The 21,903-nt window shown below is 50.8% G+C and overlaps 9 protein-coding genes across 9 annotated transcripts; 5 read left to right on the top strand and 4 right to left on the bottom strand.

The window, feature by feature from the left end:
- Nucleotides 1-781: 781 nt before the first annotated feature.
- Nucleotides 782-2,794, top strand: Pdw03_0893 (Ubiquitin interacting motif; the record flags this gene model as incomplete). Its single annotated transcript, XM_014679136.1, has 4 exons — nt 782-854; nt 1,047-1,116; nt 1,173-1,393; nt 1,455-2,794. The coding sequence occupies 4 exons, from the start codon at nt 782-784 to the stop codon at nt 2,792-2,794; spliced, it is 1,704 nt and encodes a 567-aa protein (XP_014534622.1).
- A 624-nt stretch (nt 2,795-3,418) lies between these two features.
- On the bottom strand, nt 3,419-4,790 carry Pdw03_0892 (NGG1p interacting factor 3, NIF3; the record flags this gene model as incomplete). Its single annotated transcript, XM_014679135.2, has 4 exons — nt 3,419-4,314; nt 4,415-4,540; nt 4,612-4,655; nt 4,720-4,790. 4 exons carry the CDS (start codon nt 4,788-4,790, stop codon nt 3,419-3,421), a joined length of 1,137 nt encoding a protein of 378 aa, XP_014534621.2.
- A 262-nt stretch (nt 4,791-5,052) lies between these two features.
- Pdw03_0891 (putative bolA-like protein) lies at nt 5,053-5,565 on the top strand (the record flags this gene model as incomplete). The annotated part of the gene is made up of 2 exons (XM_014679134.2): nt 5,053-5,275; nt 5,393-5,565. The coding sequence occupies 2 exons, from the start codon at nt 5,053-5,055 to the stop codon at nt 5,563-5,565; spliced, it is 396 nt and encodes a 131-aa protein (XP_014534620.2).
- Nucleotides 5,566-5,915: 350 nt separating this feature from the next.
- On the bottom strand, nt 5,916-6,719 carry Pdw03_0890 (AhpC/TSA family protein; the record flags this gene model as incomplete). The annotated part of the gene is made up of 5 exons (XM_014679133.1): nt 5,916-5,944; nt 5,998-6,163; nt 6,233-6,278; nt 6,350-6,449; nt 6,515-6,719. 5 exons carry the CDS (start codon nt 6,717-6,719, stop codon nt 5,916-5,918), a joined length of 546 nt encoding a protein of 181 aa, XP_014534619.1.
- Nucleotides 6,720-8,456: 1,737 nt separating this feature from the next.
- Pdw03_0889 (Heat shock factor (HSF)-type, DNA-binding) lies at nt 8,457-10,710 on the top strand (the record flags this gene model as incomplete). The annotated part of the gene is made up of 7 exons (XM_066099746.1): nt 8,457-8,513; nt 8,576-8,592; nt 8,643-8,715; nt 8,789-8,932; nt 8,993-9,883; nt 9,940-10,129; nt 10,184-10,710. The coding sequence occupies 7 exons, from the start codon at nt 8,457-8,459 to the stop codon at nt 10,708-10,710; spliced, it is 1,899 nt and encodes a 632-aa protein (XP_065957473.1).
- A 2,175-nt stretch (nt 10,711-12,885) lies between these two features.
- Nucleotides 12,886-14,309, bottom strand: Pdw03_0888 (Protein phosphatase 4 core regulatory subunit R2; the record flags this gene model as incomplete). The annotated part of the gene is made up of 5 exons (XM_014679131.1): nt 12,886-13,319; nt 13,383-14,025; nt 14,077-14,125; nt 14,185-14,230; nt 14,300-14,309. The coding sequence occupies 5 exons, from the start codon at nt 14,307-14,309 to the stop codon at nt 12,886-12,888; spliced, it is 1,182 nt and encodes a 393-aa protein (XP_014534617.1).
- Nucleotides 14,310-14,506: 197 nt separating this feature from the next.
- Pdw03_0887 (Phosphoribosyl-aminoimidazole carboxylase) lies at nt 14,507-16,420 on the top strand (the record flags this gene model as incomplete). Its single annotated transcript, XM_014679130.1, has 4 exons — nt 14,507-14,972; nt 15,026-15,123; nt 15,183-16,140; nt 16,224-16,420. 4 exons carry the CDS (start codon nt 14,507-14,509, stop codon nt 16,418-16,420), a joined length of 1,719 nt encoding a protein of 572 aa, XP_014534616.1.
- Nucleotides 16,421-16,845: 425 nt separating this feature from the next.
- Pdw03_0886 (DNA polymerase gamma) lies at nt 16,846-19,808 on the bottom strand (the record flags this gene model as incomplete). Its single annotated transcript, XM_014679129.1, has 8 exons — nt 16,846-18,313; nt 18,367-18,637; nt 18,694-18,886; nt 18,937-19,121; nt 19,174-19,510; nt 19,581-19,606; nt 19,668-19,707; nt 19,767-19,808. 8 exons carry the CDS (start codon nt 19,806-19,808, stop codon nt 16,846-16,848), a joined length of 2,562 nt encoding a protein of 853 aa, XP_014534615.1.
- Nucleotides 19,809-21,223: 1,415 nt separating this feature from the next.
- Pdw03_0885 (uncharacterized protein) lies at nt 21,224-21,550 on the top strand (the record flags this gene model as incomplete). Its single annotated transcript, XM_066099745.1, has 2 exons — nt 21,224-21,320; nt 21,396-21,550. The coding sequence occupies 2 exons, from the start codon at nt 21,224-21,226 to the stop codon at nt 21,548-21,550; spliced, it is 252 nt and encodes an 83-aa protein (XP_065957472.1).
- Nucleotides 21,551-21,903: the final 353 nt, after the last annotated feature.

The following is a 21,903-nucleotide window of genomic DNA, read 5'->3' as shown; positions in this document are numbered from 1 at the left end:
AATGCCGAGGACCTATGTATAGCTTTGCACATCACACTGTTGCCTGATCACGAGGTCCTTACGCCAAAAGCCACATGTGGCGGGAAACAAGTCAGGGTTTTCTATACAAAGTAGGGTCTTTTTTGATCCAGATTTGAAATTGGATCCGAAAATTTAGGGATGTCAAATAAGATCAATGGAATTTCAATAGTGGATTGCTTAGTCTTCTATTATAGAGAGGGAAATAGGAGAAAAAGCAAGATCACGGCGATTAGACCGGAGCTCCGGCCACGAGGGCGCAACGGTACTTGGACATACACTGTTCATGAACCATTTCAATCTTAGAACTCGTTTTGGTTCTACTCCAGGGGGGGTTGGGTTATAACAAATGAAACGATAGATCTTTACTAAAAAAATTTCAAGTGTAGATCTTGAACAGTGGTGTATAAGTTTGGTCCAAACTGTCTTCCGTCACTGCCAAGCCCTCTCACTCCCCCCCGTTCGAGCCATCCCCTCTCCTCTCTTTCACTTTTCACCCGTTGACTGTCGACTATTGTTTGCCAATTTTTCTTTTCCAGGCAAACGAAACATCCAGACCCTGACCCCTTTGGACCAATCTGCCAACCTGTCCCTTCCAGAGCCGGAGTGACACGCTTGACATCTTGGACCGCGACACGGAGAGAGAGGGCTGTGTGTGCTTGGCAGTCTAATACTCTGTGATTATCCTTTGCATCGATTTCTAATAGACGATTACGATCCATTCCATCCCACTTAAAACTGCGACCGTCGCATCACCGCTACCATGTCTAAAGTTGTGCGGAGCGTGAAGAACGTCACAAAAGGATACTCCTCAGTGCAGGTGAAGGTCCGAAATGGTATGAGCCGATTCCAGTACATCAAACTTCTGGGTGATTATCGAGTTGTGGTCGCAGGTGCAGGACTGCTGTTGCCACATCTTGCCGCCCCTGTCTTTTCCCGGGGGGGGGGGGGGGAGAAGGGGTCGCTTGCTGCATTGCGCCCATGCACCCTGCATACATTGTGATCAAACTGCTAACTTACATTTTCAGCCACCAGTAATGATCCATGGGGCCCTACAGGCACTGAAATGTCCGAGATTGCCGCCATGACTTTCGGGAGGTGAGTTGAGGCCGCGACCGACCCTGTGGGCACCGCTAATACCATTTGCATAATAGTCCGAATGAGTTCTATGAGATCATGGATATGCTTGACAAGCGACTCAACGATAAGGGCAAGAACTGGCGCCATGTGCTGAAGTCCCTGAAGGTCCTGGACTACTGTCTCCACGAAGGCTCGGAGTTGGTGGTAACGTGGGCCCGGAAAAATGTCTATATTATCAAGACTTTGCGCGAGTTTACATACGTGGACGAGGAAAGCAGGGATGTTGGCCAGAACGGTAAGTGTGTTTGGTTGAAAATCATGAGGGGTTGCAAAATTGACCGGGTGGTGTTCTGTAGTTCGCGTGGCAGCAAAGGAATTGACTGCATTGGTACTGGATGAAGATCGTTTGCGCAGTGAACGATCAGATCGCAAACTGTGGAAGACTCGCGTCAGCGGAATCGATGAAGGCTACGGAAACTCCCCCGTGGAACCATCGCGCAGAGACCGACGCCGACGTCACGGGGAGGACGACTCCGACACCGAATACCGCTTAGCTATTGAAGCCAGCAAGGCCGAGGCCGAGGATGAGCGTAGGCGACGGGCCAAGGAGAAAATGGTAACCCAGGATGACGAGGATCTTGCCAAGGCAATTAAGCTTAGCAGGGAGGAGGAGGACCTCCGAAAGCGCGAATTGGAAGAGAGCAACGCCCATGCTCTCTTCGATGACACCCCAGCTCAAGTCCAGCTGACTGGTTACAACCAGGGCTACCAACAGCAAGGTGCGGTGGACTGGTTCGGCAACCCGATCAATGCGCAGCAGCCTATGACCACAGGCTACCTGAACAACCAGTACGCGCAGACGACAGGATTCCAGAACCAGCACACCGGCATGAACAACCCTTATGCCAACGGCTATCAGGCGCAGCCCTCGGCATTTGATCAGAACCCTTACGGCCAGCAACAGACCAACCTTTTGCAACCCCAGGCCACTCTCCAACCCCAGCAGACCGTTTACAACCCCAACAACCTTTATGGGGCAGACGTCTTCTCGCAGCAGCCGCAACAACCCCGGGAGAATTATCAGACCGCAGGGAGCAACAACCCATGGGCCGGGAACCAGCCTCAGCAGCAACTGCAGCCTGCTGACGCCCTCAAGCCCATGCCGACAGGATCAAACAATCCATTCGCTCAGCGTGCTCAAACGCAATTCAACAACCCTGCACAAACAGGCCCGTCAACACTCAATTCCTTATCGGAGGACCGTGCCACAAATCATTTTGCCCAGAACAATGCGCAGTATGGCCAAAGCTCGCTGTTCGCCCAACCCACTCAGCCCAACCCGATCGCCAGCTTCCAGGCCCCACAACCACCAAAGAGTACCCCACCTCAGGACCCTCACCATGCTCGTCTCAACGCCCTTCTCGCGTCAGGCGAAGGCCAGGATACCTTCGGCAACGTTGGAGACCTCAGAATCCCCGCACAGCATACAACACCTGGCACCTTTGTCAATTCTGCCGGTCAGGGTTTGACCCGCCTACATGCGACTCCCACCGGAAACCCATTTTTCGGCCAACAATTCACAGGCATGCCGCAGCAGACCGGATATCTGCAGCAACAGCAACAGCCCGCTAACAACAACCCTTGGGGAAGTCAGCAGCAGCAACAGCGTGGTGGCGGTAGCCTGATTGATCTTTAGTCACTGTTTCGTGGGGCTCTACTTTATTGATTCATTCCTGACTTCGCTAAGGCCACTCACGCGGATACCACTTGTCTCATCTATTTCCTTTCTGTTTCTCGTTTAGTCATTTGGGGCTTGGTCGTCTGGTTTTCATCTGGTCTCATCGTTCTTGCTTTCTTCATTTCTATCCCTATCGCTAATCGATACTCACCACAATCTTCCCACATCTATGAATTGTTGGTTTGTTGAAGCCATGGAGGGAAAGGCTAAAAACTTCAGGTCTCATTTCCTTCATGGCCTCGATAGCCTACTTTTTTTTGATGTTTGACCTGAGTCCTTCATCCTGTCTTGCCTTCTCTCCTCAGGACACCTTTTTTTTGTTTTTGTCATTGTCTGCCCATTAGGATATCCTTCTCATTTCAACCCACTTTCTTGACATCTTACTAGACGTCCTCATACTACTTCGTTAAAGTCCAAGTGTGGTTAGCAGTCTAGTCAAATTGATTGAGTCTTAGCTGAGGTGTTTAAGTATCTGTGATCAACAGCATTCTCATGCGTTCTCTTATTGTGACTGTGTTTTGCACTTTTCTTCTTCTCGAAGTTTTTAGATCCCAAGGCCAAAGCCAAAAGCTAAGAGCCCACCTAGTTACCACGCCAAATCATAATACCGTAGGGATCGCGATCAGCCTCACTGACAGACACCTCAACATCGCCCTGATCCTTGTAAAGGTCCCGAGCCTGATACACAGCCGCCGATGGAACCCCATCAAACTTCTTAAGATCATCAATAGTCTTCGCAGAATCCTGGAAGGCCTCATCCCACTGCTGTTTTACCTCGGCCATCAATTTAGGCTGCATCGCCGAACGCAGATATCCACGCTCCGAGTTAGTATGCGAGAGCGAGATAACAACAGACCCACGCTCCGTCGCCGCCAAAGCCTCATGGTGGCTCATTTCACCAGTCAGCAGGAGATCAGGGAGCGCGCCGTCACCCTTGAGGAGCACTCCCGAGCCCGAACCGGGACACATGCCTACCGTGCGGATAGAGATATCATCAACGGATTGGCCTTGCGGGATGGCGATGGGGATACCGCCAGGCAGGCCGATTCCGGAAGCGATGTTATCAATCAAGGAAGTGAGGGGCTGTTTGTCCTTGAACGTCACCAGACGACCGGCACCGGCTGATTCGAACCCTTCTGGGATTGAAGCTGGCGGGGATGGGTGGATTGTGGTCCTGGTGTGCGCTGGTCCTTGTGAGGAGGTCTGGGCTTGCACCGCGGAGGTTGGTGCTTCGGGGTAGCTTGGGGCAGAGTACATGCTTGATTTGCAGGGTCCAATGGTGGCTTTGGTGGTTTGTTGTATCGGTTTGAAGCTTCCAGTCACTACGTCGCAGAGCCAGTCGGCCATGCCCCCGGGGACGGTGTCGACTGCTGTGTGCGGGGAGTAGACGCTGATTCCATGTTGTGCGAGGCGGAGTAGAGATCTTTGTTGGGAGTCGGCGAAGGTGAGGGATTTTAAGCCGCGGAAGATGATCGGGTCTGTGTGAATTGAGTTGCGTTAGGGCCTTGGGTTCCAAAATATTCGTTGAAGCTCGCGGGGTGTCCCTTTGCAAGTATCCTGGATCCTTGGATGGCTTACGGTATGCGACAACAATTGAGTTGCGGTTTTTGATGGCTTCGTCGGCAACGGCCGTAGTAAGGTCAATGGTGAGGAGGACCGAGTTGTTCAGCATCCGGGTGTTATCGAAAGGAGCTTCGAGCAGTACTACAATTGAGCTCGATTAGTACATTGCAGAAGCCAATCAAAAAAGATTTTTCGATTGGATGAAAGCTTACATCCTGTATTATCGAAGCTCTTGTCCGCCAATGCCTCCGGGTATCTGCGTATACGAAGTTAAACGAAGCTTCATATTATGCGGGGAGCTTTGGTGGGGAGTGAATTACAGCTTTCTCATAGAGCTCACCACAACATTAGTGAATGGTGAGCATTCCGAAGATTTCAACGGCGTAGACATGGCAGAGTATCGACGTGTAGCAGCGCGCAGAAAATTCATAGAGAGGCGTCCAACATATTTGAAGATAGAAGAAGAACAACGGACGGAAAATGTGGTTGAGCCACACACGTGCACTCACTAGCCACAGCCGACCCGGGGGGGGGGGGGGGGGGGGGAGGGCTGTAAATTTGTAATAAGAGCAACTCGCATACTTCGCGATCACGTCGGGTTTGGCACTTTATCTCTTCTCGTTTTCTCACCCTCCTCTCTTCGACCATACTTGATGTTCTCCCGCACCTCCACCTTAACCGCCCTGAGCAGAAGCTGCCGCTATCTCCTGCGCCCTCACAGCAACATCCAACGGGCTTCATTTTCCCTTACCGCCCGCTCCCACGCCGCCACCAACGCTGCTATGGCTGACATATCTGGAATCACCGCCGATTCGCTGAAGAACAAGTTGACTGAACTGCTACAGGCGCAGCATGTTGAGGTTGAGGATCTATCGGGTATGGACATTGAAATTTAAACTGAAATTGGGAATGACGCGACGACGTCGAAATATTCTCTTGTTTTATTTACCTGTTGATCTCTCGCTGACAATTTGTCTTTTTGGGTGGATTCAGGTGGCTGTGGACAGGCATTCCAGGCTGTGATTGTTTCCCCTCAGTTCGAGAGCAAGACTATGCTTGCGCGACACCGACTCGTCAACTCCGCGCTCAAGGCCGAGATCGCTGCTATTCATGCTTGGACACCCAAGTGCTATACCCCCGAGCAGTGGCAAGCTCTGCAGCAGTAGTTGATCTCCACAAAAGGTGGAGATGTGATGAACCATGGCCCCTTGAGGGATACACTTGGTAGAAATTGAACCAGACCAAAGGTGGGGGGTTCAGACTTGGCTTAGGAACGAAGGATCCGTGATTGATTTCTGGTTTCTCCATGGATTGAACTACATGAATGCCTATTTAATGCTGGCATCAATTTATCAGGCGTTGGCCGGGTTGGAAAGGGTGGAATATTTGTACATTAAAATCCTGCGCCATTAAGTGCCCTACGGAAGGGATCGGAAACAAATGATGTGCCTTGGACCCATGGAATATCTTATTTCTACTATTTGCAAGGATACCACAGCTCTTTTTAGACATGATTTCAACCGAGCACCTTCTCGGCAGCGGAAACTTTCAAGTAATGTTAGTACAAAGCGGATGTGATCGATAGCGGAGAGACCTACCGTTGAGACCGGTGTTGTCAGGCTCGACGAAGGCCTCCTTGACCTTTCCATCTTCGACGAGAAGTACATAGCGCTTGCTACGGTCGTTGCCGAAGATGGCGCTGCTGTCGAAGCTGAGGTCGAGCGCCTTGGTGAACTCGCCGGAGGGGTCACCCAGGAACCGAATCTGTGAAAACCCAATATCAGCGCTATCGCGGTGATGCAAATACACAGGAAACAGTGAGAAGAAACTTACACCGCTCTTGCCGGAGGGATCGAGGGAATCAGCCCAAGCCTTGGTCCTATTTGATAGTTTTGTCAACAAATGTTCCCACGACGCTTCTTCGGTGCAACTCGGCATCGTAGTGCTTACACGAAGGGGTCATTGACAGAGATGACGAAAGCCTGACCAGCCTCCTTGAGCTTGGGGTGGTTGATGAAACCGGGAACGTGGGAGCTCGAGCAGGCGGGGCCTGGAAGAATGTCAGCCCCGAACAGGAGGTTTGGTTTCCTACCAAGGTAGGGTGAGTTCACGCACTGAAGGCAGCGGGAGTGCCAATGATGACAGCCTTATTTTTGATCTCCTTGGCCAAGTTGACCTTGTTACCGGGGGAGTTCTCGACCAACACGTCCAGATTGGGGATGGCGTCGCCCTTTTGCACGTACGCAGGCGCGGTGCTGTGGAAGAGGGATGCTTGCGCGCGAACGCGAGGGATGTTGGTTGCAATACGGCGGGCAAACATGGTGGGTTTAATTGGATTAATGATGGGATTGGGACAAGGGTATCAAAAGAATACAAAGTGGTGAGAGACGTTAGAAGATACTGGGGGAATGCAAGGGCGGTATGTCGAAGGGAGCTTGGGGTATTTTATGGGTTGTATTGCATCATTTATAGGAACTCTGTTTGCACCTCACCATTTCCTTTTCAAGTGTCATGTTGATGCTCTTTGCTTTCTTACTTTCTTACTTTCTTGATTTTCTTTGATTTTTTTTTTCCATTTTGATCAGTTTCATCTTAATTCGATGCCGATGATTATTGAGTACCGGTACTCGCCCTCGGCCTGTGGATACCAGTACAACCTGCGGAGACTATACCGCAGGTACCGAGAAGCAACCTACACAAGAGCTGTCGCCTATGATAAGCGCTCTCTATTAAGAACAGGGACCAGCCATCTTCGAGTCGGATGATATGAAGTCACATCCTATTCCTCCATGATGCAGTGGATCCTTGCTCGTCACACGGTGGATAACCCCCCTCCCCCCTGCTGAAGGATGCAGTCATCTTCTAGTTTAACAGGAAGTTCGGCGCCAACACCGTTTGAACATTAGACTTGACTGGGGTTCAATTGACAGAAGTGAAGGGGTGCGTTCGTTATGACGATTATGGTGCTACAGTGGGCATTTGGACTTTTTTTTCATCAACCTCTCTACTCGACCTGGCTTTTGGATCATAATGAACCACGTTGCAATGTGTTATGGGGTAATTTTCGAGTGGACACTTGGATCGTAATCTATCTTTTTTTTGAATATTCGGTCGTAAAAGCGGAGTGGTTCTTTCGGATGATAGGTTCACGAAACAATCGAACCTGTTCAAACCTAGAATCCACGGAAGTGAGACAGGCGGAGAATGGCAGGGCTGATCACTTTTAAATGTTATCCATCTACAGTATGAAAAGCGTTGTATTCCGTCATATGTACTGCTGATTCCCGATTGGATTTGTATGCCGAAAAACAAAAAACACTTGAAGCTCTGATCTTTCTTTCCTGTCTCTTTGAATCGACTGGGTCGACGCTAATTCAATGTCTCACCAGTTTCATCAGGTCATTGGGGGAATGCCCCTCCATCTTATGCGCACTGACACGATCCCCTCCATCATGTCTGTCCTGCATCTCGCTATTTTAATAGCGAATAAGATCTGGTTATTGTCAAGCGGAATTTTTTCAATTTTTTCAATTTTTTCAAATTTTTTTTTTGGTCTAAGAACGTGTTTCTGTATAATACCTCACTTGTACCTCAGTAGATGTGTGACCTGGAATTCTGCCCCTCGTTGGTCCCTGAATTCTGGGTTATTCACGATCGACCTCCTTACATGAAGAAATGTCAGTAACTCCCCTCCCCCCCCCCCAAAAAAAGGGACGATTTGAATTATACGGTTGGATGAAAAAACCAAAAGAGGTGAAATAACCAAGTAATGCGGAAACAGAGCAAGTCCATCACATGTACCAGACAGTACCTCCACAGTAACTTTGGTACTTGGCTCTACCGCTAAACCCAGTAACTGACCGTACCCCCGTTATTATTTTCATTTTTTTCTCTCTCTTCCCACCCTCCGAACAGGTCTGGCTTTCTTCCCTTGTCCTATTCTTCCTTTTTTGCTTGATCGAACACATCCCGTTATATTTGCAATCGAGGTTATCCGCGTTGGGACAAGACCAGCCAGACCTGCTCGTTCGACCGGTCGCGACCCGTCTAGCCCAGCATGGACGGTGGCCAGACCTCTTCCAATCCCGCCCCCGCTGGGAACTCCAGTGATTTTGTCAGTGACCCCCTAGATTGTTGTGAGATATCTTTACTCTCTTTGGCTAACAAAATGAATAGGTGCGCAAGCTGTACAAGTAAGTGCTTTTCTAACTACTATCGGACTTGTAATCTCTAACAGTGACAGAATGCTGGAGGACCCTACATATGCGTCGATCGTACGCTGGGGTGATGAGGGAGATTCCTTTGTGGTATTGGAGGTAATGCGCCCGTGTCGTTCTGTGGTCAGACAGATTTGGTTTCTTTGGGCTTGGCTAATTCGAATCCCGACAGTGCGAGAAATTTACCAAGACCATCCTACCGAAGCACTTTAAACACAGCAACTTTGCCAGCTTTGTGCGCCAACTGAACAAATACGACTTCCACAAGGTTCGACAAAACAATGAAGAGAATGGCCAGTCGCCATACGGGCAGAATGTAGGCACCTCCCCCCATTTGTAGGTTAATGGGATCGACGGTCTCACATAAATCACGCAGGCATGGGAGTTCAAGCACCCAGAGTTTCGCGCGAACAGCAAAGAATCGCTCGACAATATTCGCAGAAAGGCGCCCGCACCACGAAAACAACCCCAACCCACCGACGAGTCCGCACCCACGCAACAAATTGATCTTCTTAACCAGCAGATTGTGGCGCAACAGCAGCAGATCCAGCACCTATCAGACCGATATGCCCAGCTTACGGTGGATCATCAGCTCATGCTACAAGAAGTGATGCGAGTGCAGAAGACGGTGTTGAATCACGAGAATGTCATTCACCAGGTGATGACCTACTTGCTTTCGGTGGATGCGCGCCAGCGCCGAGACACCAAGGCTGTGACCTTCCAAGCAACCGGTACGACAATGAGCCCTTCGCAGGTTGGTGCAGTGGACGATGAACCCTCATCGCCCCTCCAGCAAGCCTCGAAGCTCCTGAATGACATGAACGCCGAACTACAATTCAATATGAACGGCGTCGACTCGATGAACGATCCTCAAAAGACCGTCGTTTCAACTCCCACCTTGGATCCGAATGCGAATGCCCGAAACGGCTCGCTCCGTTCCGCGACCACCGCACCACCAAATCCCGCACTTGTTTACCCCAAGATGACCGGCGATCTGGAGCAAGTGGTCTATCCCGTGGGGGCCACAAATGGCATCGATCCCATGTACAGCGAGCATATCAACAATGTTCCGTACCCAATGCCCGCCAAGCAAGAGATAGAGACCTCAGATGCTCGGCGGCAGTTTCCCGACAACCGGAAAAAGAGCACGAATGTGGACCCTGGCTGGGTGCGCAGCCCACATATCCTCTTGGTTGAAGATGACGCCACCTGTCGGCAGATTGGCGGCAAATTCTTGTACTCTTTCTCGTGTGTGATTGACACTGCGGTACGTCATCGGTTTCGTCCGATCAAACCACACACGCTTGCTAATGTTTCCGCTAGTTTGACGGCTTGGAGGCTGTGAACAAAATTCAGGGTGGCTCAAAATACGATCTAATTCTGATGGACATTATCATGCCGAATTTGGACGGTGTATCGGCATGCCACCTCATTCGCCAATTTGACCGCACGCCGATCATCGCCATGACCTCGAACATCCGAAGCGACGACATTCAGCTCTATTTCCAGCATGGTAAGACAAACATCAAAACCTTGATTCAAACGCCTTCCACTTACCCTTCAATAGGAATGGATGATGTTCTTCCGAAGCCATTCACCCGCAAGAGTCTTCTCGATATGCTTGAAAGACATTTGGATCATCTCAAAATTTCGCCACAGAACCCAGGAATGGAGCCAGTACGACCTTCCGCCGCTGCTGTGACCATGGCAGCTGCAACTCAAAGTTCAGCAAACCAGTCGATCAAAGAAGACAGCTCTCCAGGCCAGTCACCCGCTGGATCAATGACTAACTGGCAATCGCCCAACCAATTCCAAAATATGCAGGCTGTTCCCCCGAATATGCCAGCCGTTCAAGGGCCATATGTTACAGCTCCATCGGCCGCCTACGCTGTTGACCAGAATGGTGTCCAGTACCCAGCAGCACCGGTAGGCGTCCCAACTGGGCGCGCTCCTCTTCGTACCCCGCATCGCCGTCAAATCTCCGACATGGGCGGTGCTGCCGATAACCCCAACATGCCTAAACGGCAGCGCATGTACTCCCAACCTCAACCAATGCTTGCCGTGCAAGCTGTGCAAGCTGGCCGACCTGGCTAAACCAACCCCCTCGGCCATCTATCTCTCTTATCTTGTTATACTTCACCTTTCCGCCTGTCCATTGACTCATGATTCCCACTTGTCTATAACGAGGTTCGAATTCGAAATTCCCAATCGTACATTTTTGCTACTCTTTCGCGGACGTCTTGAAGCGCCGCAGTTCTCTCCCACCTGTTACAGGTTCTGGCGTTGGGTTTGATTCAAACTTGGGTGGCGAAATGTGTGCGACTTTACATGCGTCAGCTATATCTACCGTGGGTTCATGCATTTCCAAGGCCGTCGGAGAGTTTGTTTCGTCAGGTACATATTTACAAATATATTATTTATTTACCTCTCTCGCATCCTGGGTGTCCCTGTCCAAGACCGGGGGGGGGGGGGGGGGGGGAGGGGGGAGGACACTTGGTATCGTTTCAGGGCTCGTCTTGTAAGGGCTGCGTATGAGGACCCCCGGGGCATTTCCTAGGAACTAATGCTCACCACCCGACTCTCAATAGAAATTGACCGCCAACACCGTGAGATCTCCACTGAATCTCACCTGTGCTGGCATCACCCGCATTCCTCTAATTTTCGCGGGCCGGACAGACGAACTGCAGGGGAAGAAATAAGCTGTGAGGTCTAGACCGAATTCCAAAAACATTAAAGTACTTAAGCTGCCCTTTCAAGGCCCAGGAGGGCCCAGACCTTGCGGGGAGCTCTGGGCCTCTTTGGATGTGGCTAGACTTGAGCCGTGCGCCACGGTTGGTGCTTATTTTGTTTGTTTTGTTTGCGTATGGGGCTGTGGAAGTATAGACGAAGTACGGAGTCCGTGGACTACATCTGCCATCTTATCCCTAGTACTTTCTGATGTGTAAGATTGTTCTACATTGTGTAGTTTGGCTTGCCAACTACTAAGGACTGGAGTAGCGACCGAAGTCATCTTTCTCTCCCTAGCCACTGATCATCAGTGGTACTTTCTCCCGATCTTGTCGCCAGACATCTTGCATGTGATGAGTCTTGGGTGAGGGGTAAGGTCCATTGTTGACAGTCACTTGACTGGAAATTGGTATTCACTTCCAACAATTCAGCGGTTCGTAGGGCACAGGGTTTGCGGAACCAACTTCATGATAAAAATCTGAGCCCCGATTATGGATTTGAATGACACTCTGAGCCGAGATTATCACAGAGCCAATATTGACTAGAAAGTACTTTAGTCCGTGCTGAACAGAAAAACACCTCATGGGAGACATCGGGGCGGGGGGAGGGGGGGGGGGGGGGGGGGGGGGGGGGGGGGTAAGACATAATCTTGATCACATCTCAGGTGCGGATGATCGTGCTTGCCCTAATTGACAACATTCCATACTTCCAGAGGTCATCTGAGCACATAATTTCTATGCCATGTTATCTTTCATATCCCTGGGGAACCATGGATTAAATCCGCAGTCTACATGAAGACGGGTGGGGATTGCAAATCAGCTCTCGGGGTGCCGGAGCGAGGTAGAGATGGCCAAGTGATTGATGTGCCAGACTCGGTAGTCTTCGGGGTTATATTGTACCATTTGGGCAAGAAAACTCGATGGTTAGTATAAGAAGCCCAGTCGTCGGTTTTCTGCGTCATCTCTCCATCTCATTATAACTTTTCCCTGGAAGATTATAGGCGATCTCTTCGTTGCCACTTGGCTATCACAGCGATTGTCGGCAAATCCAATCTATCAGTAATGACCTCTTGAGTTGCCTGAATTTGTCGGCGCCAGAATAGCCTAGACGCTGCGATTCACAATAGCATGCCCCAACTGCCATGACATTGCCAGCCGCAGCCCCGATAACGGGGCTGTGGTTGTGCCTGCAGGTGAAATCTGAATATAGCCATGGACCGGCATCCACTTGGGAGAGAGACACATGTAAATGAAAGATCTAGCAAGAATAAAACACCACACCGCAGGACCCCTGTAATTGACCGGTAGAGACCGTAGAACTACGCTGTACAATCTCATCCCTTTAAAGTTCCCCCCCCAAATGAATAAAGCCACCAAGCTCGAGCTGTTTATAGTCAAGTGAAGACATTGGAAAACCCCCTCGGTGGAAATTGATCGATATAATCTTGTAGGTCGTTACTCATGATGCCAGAATCCAGGATAAAACCATCCAAGAAAATCAGTAGAGAAAATGAAAAATCCAGATTGAAAACCAGTCACTCGCTTATGCTTTCTTCTCGGCGTCCGGCGCTTGGGGGGAAGCACCACTTGCTTCAGACTTTGCTATGAATGCTTGGAGACCTGTGGAACGACTGTCGTTCTTGGCTTCCTCCTCTTCTTTCGGTGTGGTATCTGTGAGGACAATATCACCGTCCTTGTCGCTAGTGGTTTCAGCTTTGTCCTGTTCCTCTATTGCCTGGGTAGCAGTGACAGCACCTGCATCTGGGACATCGGCAGCACCGTCTGTGGCAAGACGCATCTCGACGTCTTTGCCATCTTGCAGACCCATGTCCTCCACGCCGAGAACGATTGGACCACGGGCGTGAGGGACCTCGTCAGATGGTTCTGGTGAGGCAGTAACAGCGCTTTCTTTAGCTTCGGCGAGTACTAGAGTTGTGGTACCCTGTTCCTCAGACAGTGTAGGTAAGGTTTCAGTGCCTGGGGGGGGGGAGACATTAGCGAATAAGAAACCAGTGGCTCAGTTATTGTGGATAAAGGTACCCTCAACGAGTATGCCGGAGTCTTCATTGGCATCCCCGCCTTCAAACGAGGCATTGGTCAACCACGGGATCGGAGTCAGCAGTGCACCGCCCAGAGATTCATCGCTTCCGAGGCCGTGGGCAAAGTCCGGGGCCATGCATACCCCGCTGCTATTGTCAGGAAGCACCAGCCCGTTTGTTTGAGCATTAGTGACAGCTGGCACTTGAAACGGGAAAACATCTGCAGAGCTTGTCACTGAGACAACGCGATCGACAGCACGTAGATACGCGGGTAACGTTCTATAGTGCTTGGTCGGGTAGAGGACCAGCTCTGCGAGTCTCTGAATGGTGTGTGGGGGTTTATTCACAAAGAATGATTTAATTGATGAGCGGATGGCACTCAGAAGAGATGCAAGCGGAGGTGGAAGCTGGCCATTCGTACTCGCACTAGGTGGCTGGGGCTGTGGGTCTGGAACTTGCTCACTCGACGGGGGAGAGCCTGTTCGTGCTACCTGGGATGGAGCCTGGATGTCGATGGGGGAGGTATTTTCCTTGTTGCTGCTTTCAGGTGCCATGGAGTTTGCCTGAGAAGAATGGTTGGGAGATGATTGCTGGCCGATGGGTTCGGGGCGCGCTTGAGGCATGGGGAACACATTGTATACAATCTGGAACTACTGGTCAGATAAGTCGGTCGGGGGCATCGAAAGATAGCGCACGTATTCTAGTCGCTCAATCAGTGGCCCAGCCATGCCGTTCCATCTCTCTCTGTATCAGCGCGTTAGTCTAGAAGCGTTTGGAGATACTGGCATGACAGTTTCACGTACGAGTCCAGCGGGCCGCCATTGGCGGCTGTTTGGAGAGCTTCCTCGTCTGTAATTTTGATGTCAGTAAGGCTAATTGCAACTCAGACCGAGACTGCGACTGTGATGCTAAACCTACCCAGAGACATTGTCCAGTCAGCTGTGCATGGAGAAACAAGAGAGTCGAAGCTGCGACAAGGGCGCAGCAGTCGACACTGATGATTGGCCCGAGCTTATCGATATCGCCACGTGACTCTCCGCGAATTTTCGGAGTTGAGGGGCACCGTCGATCTTTCAATTGACCTCTCTCAATCATTTAACCCATTTATCTCTTCGATTTGACACCATGTGGAACTCGCCCAAGGTCGGAATCCTCGGTGGTGGCCAACTCGGCCGCATGCTTGTCGAGTCTGCCAACCGATTGAACATCCAGGCCAATATCCTGGACGCCGACAACTCCCCCGCCAAGCAGATCAGTGCCCACGACGGCCATGTGACTGGCTCCTTCAAGGAGCCTGACGCCGTGCGCAAACTGGCTGAGACATGCGATGTTATCACCGCCGAGATTGAGCACGTCGACACTTACGCTCTTGAGGAGGTTGCGTCGAAAGTACGAGTGGAACCCAGCTGGCAGGCTATTCGGACAATCCAGAACAAGTTTAACCAGAAGGAGCACCTCCGCAAATTTGGAATTCCTATGGCCGACCACCGGGAGTTGGTGAACAACACACCCGAGGAATTGGCTCAGATTGGAGAGGAGTTGGGTTACCCAATGATGTTGAAGTCGAAGACCATGGCATACGACGGACGTGGTGAGTCATGCATGATGCAGAGAGGGCATGCACTTTTGTTGACAGTGTTTAAGGAAACTTCCGTGTCAACTCCAAAGAAGATATCCCCGAGGCCCTCGAGGCTCTGAAGGACCGCCCGCTTTACTCGGAAAAATGGGCATACTTCAAGATGGTTAGCACTTGCGGCTGGAACATCACATCATACACGTTTCTAATACAACTTGTCTACAGGAACTCGCCGTAATGGTCATCAAAACCAAGGATGACGTCCTCTCCTACCCCACCGTTGAGACCGTCCAAGAGGACTCAATATGTAAGCTGGTGTATGCGCCAGCTCGCAACGTTCCCGACGTCATCAACCAGCAAGCGCAAGCCCTCGCCCGCAAAGCTGTGTCCGCCTTCGAAGGCAAAGGCGCTTTCGGTGTGGAGATGTTCCTCCTCGAAGACAATAGTCTCATGCTCTGCGAGCTTGCCAGCCGAATCCACAACTCCGGCCACTGGACAATCGAAGGCTGCGCGCTGTCGCAGTTCGACAGCCACATCCGTGCAATCCTCGACCTGCCCATCCCACCAAAGAGTCTTGAGCTTCTCCAGCCATCAATTATGCTGAACATCATCGGTGGCGCGACCCCTGACTCCCACCTCAAGGCCACCCAAGCGGCCCTCTCCGTCCCCAACGCCAGCATCCACCTCTACAGCAAGGGCGCCGCAAAGCCTGGCCGCAAAATGGGCCACGTCACCGTCACCGCCGCGACTATGCATGAAGCCGAGACCTTGATCCAGCCCCTCGTCGACGTCGTCGACACCATGCGCGCCCAGCGCCCCGATATCAAAACCAACGCTGCCCCCTCCGGTCCCTCTAAGCTCGCCCCCTCCGTCGCCGTCATCATGGGCTCCGACAGTGACCTCAAGACCCTCGTCCCGGGTCTCAAGCTGCTGCGTGATTACTTTGGTATCGAGCCTGAGGTTGAGATCACTTCTGCTCACCGCACGCCCGATTACATGGCCGAGTATGCGGGCAAGGCTGCCTCGCGCGGCATCAAGGTGATCATCGCTGCTGCTGGTGGCGCCGCCCACCTTCCCGGTATGGCAGCTGCTCACACTGCCCTCCCTGTTATCGGCGTGCCGGTTAAAGGGAGCTCGCTCGACGGCGTGGATAGTCTGTACAGCATTGTGCAAATGCCTCGTGGTGTGTTCCTTCTCCTTTACTCGCCTTCTTCATTCCCCATTCCACCCATTTATTTTTGATGAATATCTAACACTCTGTGATAGGCGTCCCCGTTGCCACTGTCGGCATCAATAACAGCATCAACGCTGCTCTCCTCGCCGCACGTGTGCTTGGCTCTTTCGACCCAGCCATCCAGCGCAAGGTCGAGACGTACGCCGAGGCTGCCCGTGCTGAGAACATGGAGTTGAAGGGTACCAAGTTACGCGAATTGGGATGGCAAAAATACTTTGATCAGATGTAGACGGCATGTAGACATTTGTGATTTAAGATTGACACGAGATTTTTATACGAAAGTGGACGCCGAAACAAAAGAAAGGTGTGGGACTTTTTATCTTCACTGGGTTTCTTGTATAGTGGAGCTCAGTTCACATCTTTTTTTTATAGACGACAATGAACGACTTCAAAGATTGTTTAATCTTCCACGGATCTGGATTGCTGTAAATCTCTAGGGTTTAGTCAAAGCACGAATTTACTTCCGAATCATCAACGCAGACAACGGTGACATGATGTATTAAGCTTCCGTCAACTAAACTAGTACTAAAAGAAAGAAAAACATCCGTAGTGCACAAGGGGAAATCTTAGCAAAAAAAAAAAAAATTCCAAAAAAGTTCAAGAGACAACAGAAGACGTTATGCGAATGTCATGACAGCTTTGGCCAGGTTTATTTTAGACAGTGGTTCCGATATTGTTGATGGCAGTTCCGTTAGCAACGTTAGTAACGCCGTCAGCGTCATTGGCACCGCTGACACGATGCTTAGCAGCTTCACCCAAGTTCTGGGACTTGTGATTGACGAAAGCTTGATCAACCTCATCGGAAAAGCCACGGGACTGGTATTCAGAGGCCTTATTTCCGTTGGTGCCGTTCGCAGTATTGGAAGCGGCGGCTGCGGTGGCGCCAGAGACACTTGCGGCGGAAACAACTCCGGCGGCACCTGCACCGTGGGTGCTGGCAGCAGACTTTTTGATGATGGGGCCGCCAGACGGGATGCCGGTGGACTCGGATGCGCTGCCGATGCTGAAGATGGGGGACTCCCAGCGCTCACCCTTGGCAGCCAGGTCGGCGTACTCAGTGGCCTTGGTGGAGACAGCTCCGGGAAGCTCGACGTCAGGGAAGATGGAACCGTGGAGGGTCATCAGAGTCTGGACCTTAGTGTCACGCTTGGCAGCGCCCTCGACCTGCTTGGCCTTGGCTTGGGTACGAGCTCGAACGGCATCGGCGTAGCGAGAGAAGATTGATGGGGCGTTCGCGGGATCTTCACGGGCAGCTTTCTGGGCACGCGTGGCCTCGGTATGAATATCTTTGGCGAAGAGGTCGCCCCTTCTGAAAGCCTCACGGATCTGGCCCTCGACCACCTTCTGCAGAGCAGGTCTGACCACGCGGAACAGCATGGGCTTGAAAGTGTTGAAGAGCAGCTTGTGGCTGGATTTCTTCAGCTTAATGTCCATGTTCTTGATGCCCACATTCACCTTGTCCAGCTTGAAGAAGTGCTCATTGTCGTTCTTCTGGGCAGTGGAAGCAGCGATCCTGATGCTGAGGCCTTCACCACCAAGGAAGATATCCATAACACCACGGTCGGTGATAGCCGGGAAGCCCTCCTTCTTGTTGATATAGTAGCTGACGTCGCGCAGATCCATCTGGATGCCAGACATGGAAATCATGATTTTGTTATCACGCTTGTTATTAATCTTCTTACGGCCCCAGCGGAAGTAGTTGTCGCTGCCGAACTCCACAACGTTGGGCATCAGGTTGTCACCCTCAAGGCAGAGGTTCTCCACCACAACATCCACTATGGGATCCGAAACCTCAATACGGGGGATTGGAACGTAGCGGACATTCTCGAAAATGCCGGGAATGATGACATCGCGGAGATCCCGAAGAAGATCCGGTTTGAAGGTGGGCTTGCCGCTGGCGTCGTGGCCCAGATCCTTGAACAGCTTCTGGATCGACTCAGCAAGGGCCTGGTTTTGAGGGTCCTGCTCGAATTGGTCGGCCAGGAACTTGACCTCGTCGACAATACGATCGGAGTGACCGCGATAACGCTCGCGCAGGAGGTAACGGCCCTTGTCGTAAATCTCGTTCCACTGGCGGTTGCATTCGTCTTCCATAATGAAACCCTGCTCGCGCAGAGATTTGCTATCTCTAGTCAGCTTTTTTTTTTCTGGGCAGGAGCTTTCAAAATCACATACCGAATCAAGTTGTCGACGTTTGTGAACCAGTTTCGGAGTTCGGGATCCTTCTCAGCATCGCGGTAAACGGTGTTTAGCGACTCGAAGAAGCCGTCCAGAGAGGTGTGGTTGGCAAAGCGTTCGATAAGAGTTCGCAGGTTGTACTGAACAGCCAGGACATTGTCGGTCTTCAGAACGTCACGGGCTGAGCTGCCGCCCTGGTTGGAGACGTCCTTGGCATGTCCGGCGTATTGCTCGGCCAAACTCAACAAGGTTTCAATGGCTTGCTGGTCTGCATAGTTTGTTAGTGATTCTTTCCTCTCGATGCAGTAGTTCTGGATGACATACAGTCAGCATGACCCTGGATCTCAATGATCATCTTCTTCAGGCGCCAGATAGTCTGCTCGCGACGCTCCTTGGGAATCTTCTCAGACAAGTAGTTCTTCGTCTTGTCGGAATATTCCTTCCTCGTATCCTGCGGTGATTTGCCAGTCTCTTCTTCGGCAACCGCTGCGGAAGCGGAAGCAGCGCTTCCCTTCTCCTGGGCAAGTGTCAGCCTGTGCAAATTGAGAGCGCATCAAGGATACATACAGCCTTTTTCTTCTTGGATTTGGACTTCAGGTCATCCTTGGAGAGACTGGGCTTCTCGTACCACACATTTTCCTCTTCAGCTTGGTCAATTTGAGAAAGCTCCTCCTCTGAGGGGCGGAGCTGACTGGCAGCTTTTTGAGAAGCATCGGCAGCAATATCCCTGCCTAGGGTCATGGCATCGCTCACTGTGCGTTGTTAGAATGTGTTCTCAGGTTTCGCTAACAGAAGCTCACTTACGTAGTTTTCTAAACTCTCCATTGGTGATCATGAGTGTGCCCAGAGTCTTCAGGCCATCAATAGCCTTGCTAGCATCTTGCTGACCGGCCTCCTTGTCAACGGGGAGCCCAGCAGGGCGCTGAGAATTGGTGTTACCAGCTGACACCTTCTGGGCTTGCCACACAAAGTCTTGCAGGAGTTCACCCTCATTCTTGACCAAAAGCATCTTCTTAGCTGCGTCAATGACATTCCGCAGATCTGCCACAAGGGTCTTTCCGTCGGATGAGAGTTCCTTAGATGGAGATGTGAGGGCCTTGGAGTTCAAGGCGGAGTTCAGAGCTATATCGCATTGCTTGTTCTGTGGGAGGAAGAAACCTAGTCAACATTTGTGGCAAGGCTAGTGGCGACGGAAGAGGATTGCGACGTACTGAAGGGAGCTTGCTGTTCTTGAAGGCTATAGTAGAGAGAGTTAGTACAGAAAAGCTCAATTGGGGTGGCTTGGAAGTTTGACTTACCATGGTAGATACCAAAAAATTGGAGCTTCTGATTGATATCCTAGACAAATTCTGTGTCAGTGGCCGTGGTTGCACTGAAGATCGCCTTGTCACACATACCTTCTCCTTCTGCCTTGAATTGGTGGGAACATTCACTGACATGATGAATGTCGGTATCAAAGAACAAAGATGAGGGGGCAAGCGGATGAGATAGCTAGAGGAGAGTATTATGTATGAACTGTGAACAGGGTTAGAGGTTCTGTTTGCATTGATGGCAAACAAGGGTCTCTCACTGATGATTAACTATTTATTGTACCTGTGGACCTGTGGAGGCACAAAACAAGGGGTATCACTGGAATGAAGGAAAATATGGCAGACGAACATTCAAGAGGGAATGACGGAATATAAAAAGAACTAAGGACATAGCGCCATTATGATGAGAAGGGGGAGGGAGGGAGAGAACAAGGAACCAAGCAACGATCCCAAGTCCAAACCGAGTGTTCCTAAAGAGAGCTACATTTTGCCTGTCCACAAACTACGCTATAGCTAATTGGTGATTGACAGTGACGTCATTCTGTCGTGGCATAGCTTTTTGGCCACAACACGGACATCTGCTCCCTCCCAGTCTTCCTTTGCATTTTGGCCACCATTTCCAGTATTTTCATTGGATTGCTTTGGGTGCAACATATCTTGTGTGTCAGATGGTAAGGTCATATTAACCTTCACATGGATACAACGTACCCCAGCTCTAGATCCACGTCATCCACTTCCAAATCTCCATAAGGCTTAGCACTTTTACACGCTAAAGTTCCACAGCTTCCAATCCAAAATGTCCATTCCCATCATCCCCCCCCCCAATGATCTACGGAGTACAAACTTCCAAGGTTAACGAGATCGAGGTCTTGGCACACGCGCTCCATCATCATCCATGGGTCCATGTGGGTCCGCGATATCAGACTCTGCTCAACTTGACGTCAACACTTCGGATCTTGTGACATAAGGGAGACGATGCTTGTATTCATCCTTATGAGCGGCGTGTAGCCAAATTTTGACATGTTCGACGAGATCCGGGTTATGATACTAGAGGTCAAGTTTTCAGCCACCTCTAAACAAAGGGGTGTGGCTCCATGGGGCTATGCAGCCACCTTGAACCTAATGGAGAATAGCGTCTCCATTTGTATCTCCATGTTAGACACCCTTGAGGTCTTTTATCTTGAATCTGAGAAGATGATTGACCAATGTACTTTGTTCCTTACAGCAGGTCGATGGGGGCGATCACACGAAAGACAATTAAAGACTACCCAAGCCAATAGTTCCAAGTCAACATCTCGGCGGAGGCCATGTCCTGGAAATGGATCGGTGGCCACTTTTCTCTACTAGCCCTTGCACGTGACGCTTAAAAGGAAACTTTGGGGGTTCCCTTCTCTCAGCTATTCAATTCATCTTACGCCTACAGCAAAATGATGGGCTCGAACCCATCCTATATGGCTCTTAGGGGAATTGAATCTGCCAGAAGTTTTCTAGGCAGTGGAATTATGAATATATGATGCTCACAGAGTAATAAATCACATCTTTAGATGATCATCGTCAAGCCACCATCCACCAAAACCGATACAACCCTCAATTTATTCCAAGAACCAGAATCAAATTTGGATAAAAAAGATTTAAGGTGTTGTATGTTTTACACAGACACCACGTGAACAATGCATCGAACATGCCCAAGAGCAATCAAGACTAATTGCCCAGTAGATATGGCGCCCATGCATGTCGCGCGCACGGCTCCCTGGTCGACACCGGTGTGCAGCGTGCCAGGTACGCCCAGTCGTGACTGTCCGCTGCGTTGTGTGCGAGCTCTCTTTCTGCGTGTCGCACGTGCAAGAGAGAGTTCAAAGAAAGGAAACTGAATTTGTGGTCTGGTGCTTGGAGGATTGCCGCGAAGGGTCGTTTTTTGTGTTGGCCGTATGCTTGTATTTGGTCTAGGACTGTGTGGAATGCGGCGGTGAGTTGGGGTTGTGTCAGGGGGAGGGGGGGGTAAATTAGGGGGGTAGGGTTTGGAGTGGTCATTGCGAGGTGTAATTTGGATTGTGGAACTGGGTGTAGGTGGGTCGATGGGTGGGTGAAGATATCTGGGTGGATTCGGTGGGTTTAGGGACCGTGGAGGGTCGATATCATGATGTTCGCGGCGGTGTGCAATGACGGGTGAGGGGGGACTACTTTCCCCTCACAAATTGGCGAACCAATTTCAACCCCCGACCGG

Source organism: Penicillium digitatum, chromosome 4 (assembly GCF_016767815.1).
Source record: "Penicillium digitatum chromosome 4, complete sequence".
Lineage (NCBI taxonomy): Eukaryota > Fungi > Ascomycota > Eurotiomycetes > Eurotiales > Aspergillaceae > Penicillium > Penicillium digitatum.
Note: the sequence above shows the minus strand (reverse complement) of the source record. Positions and strands in the feature narration are given on the sequence as shown.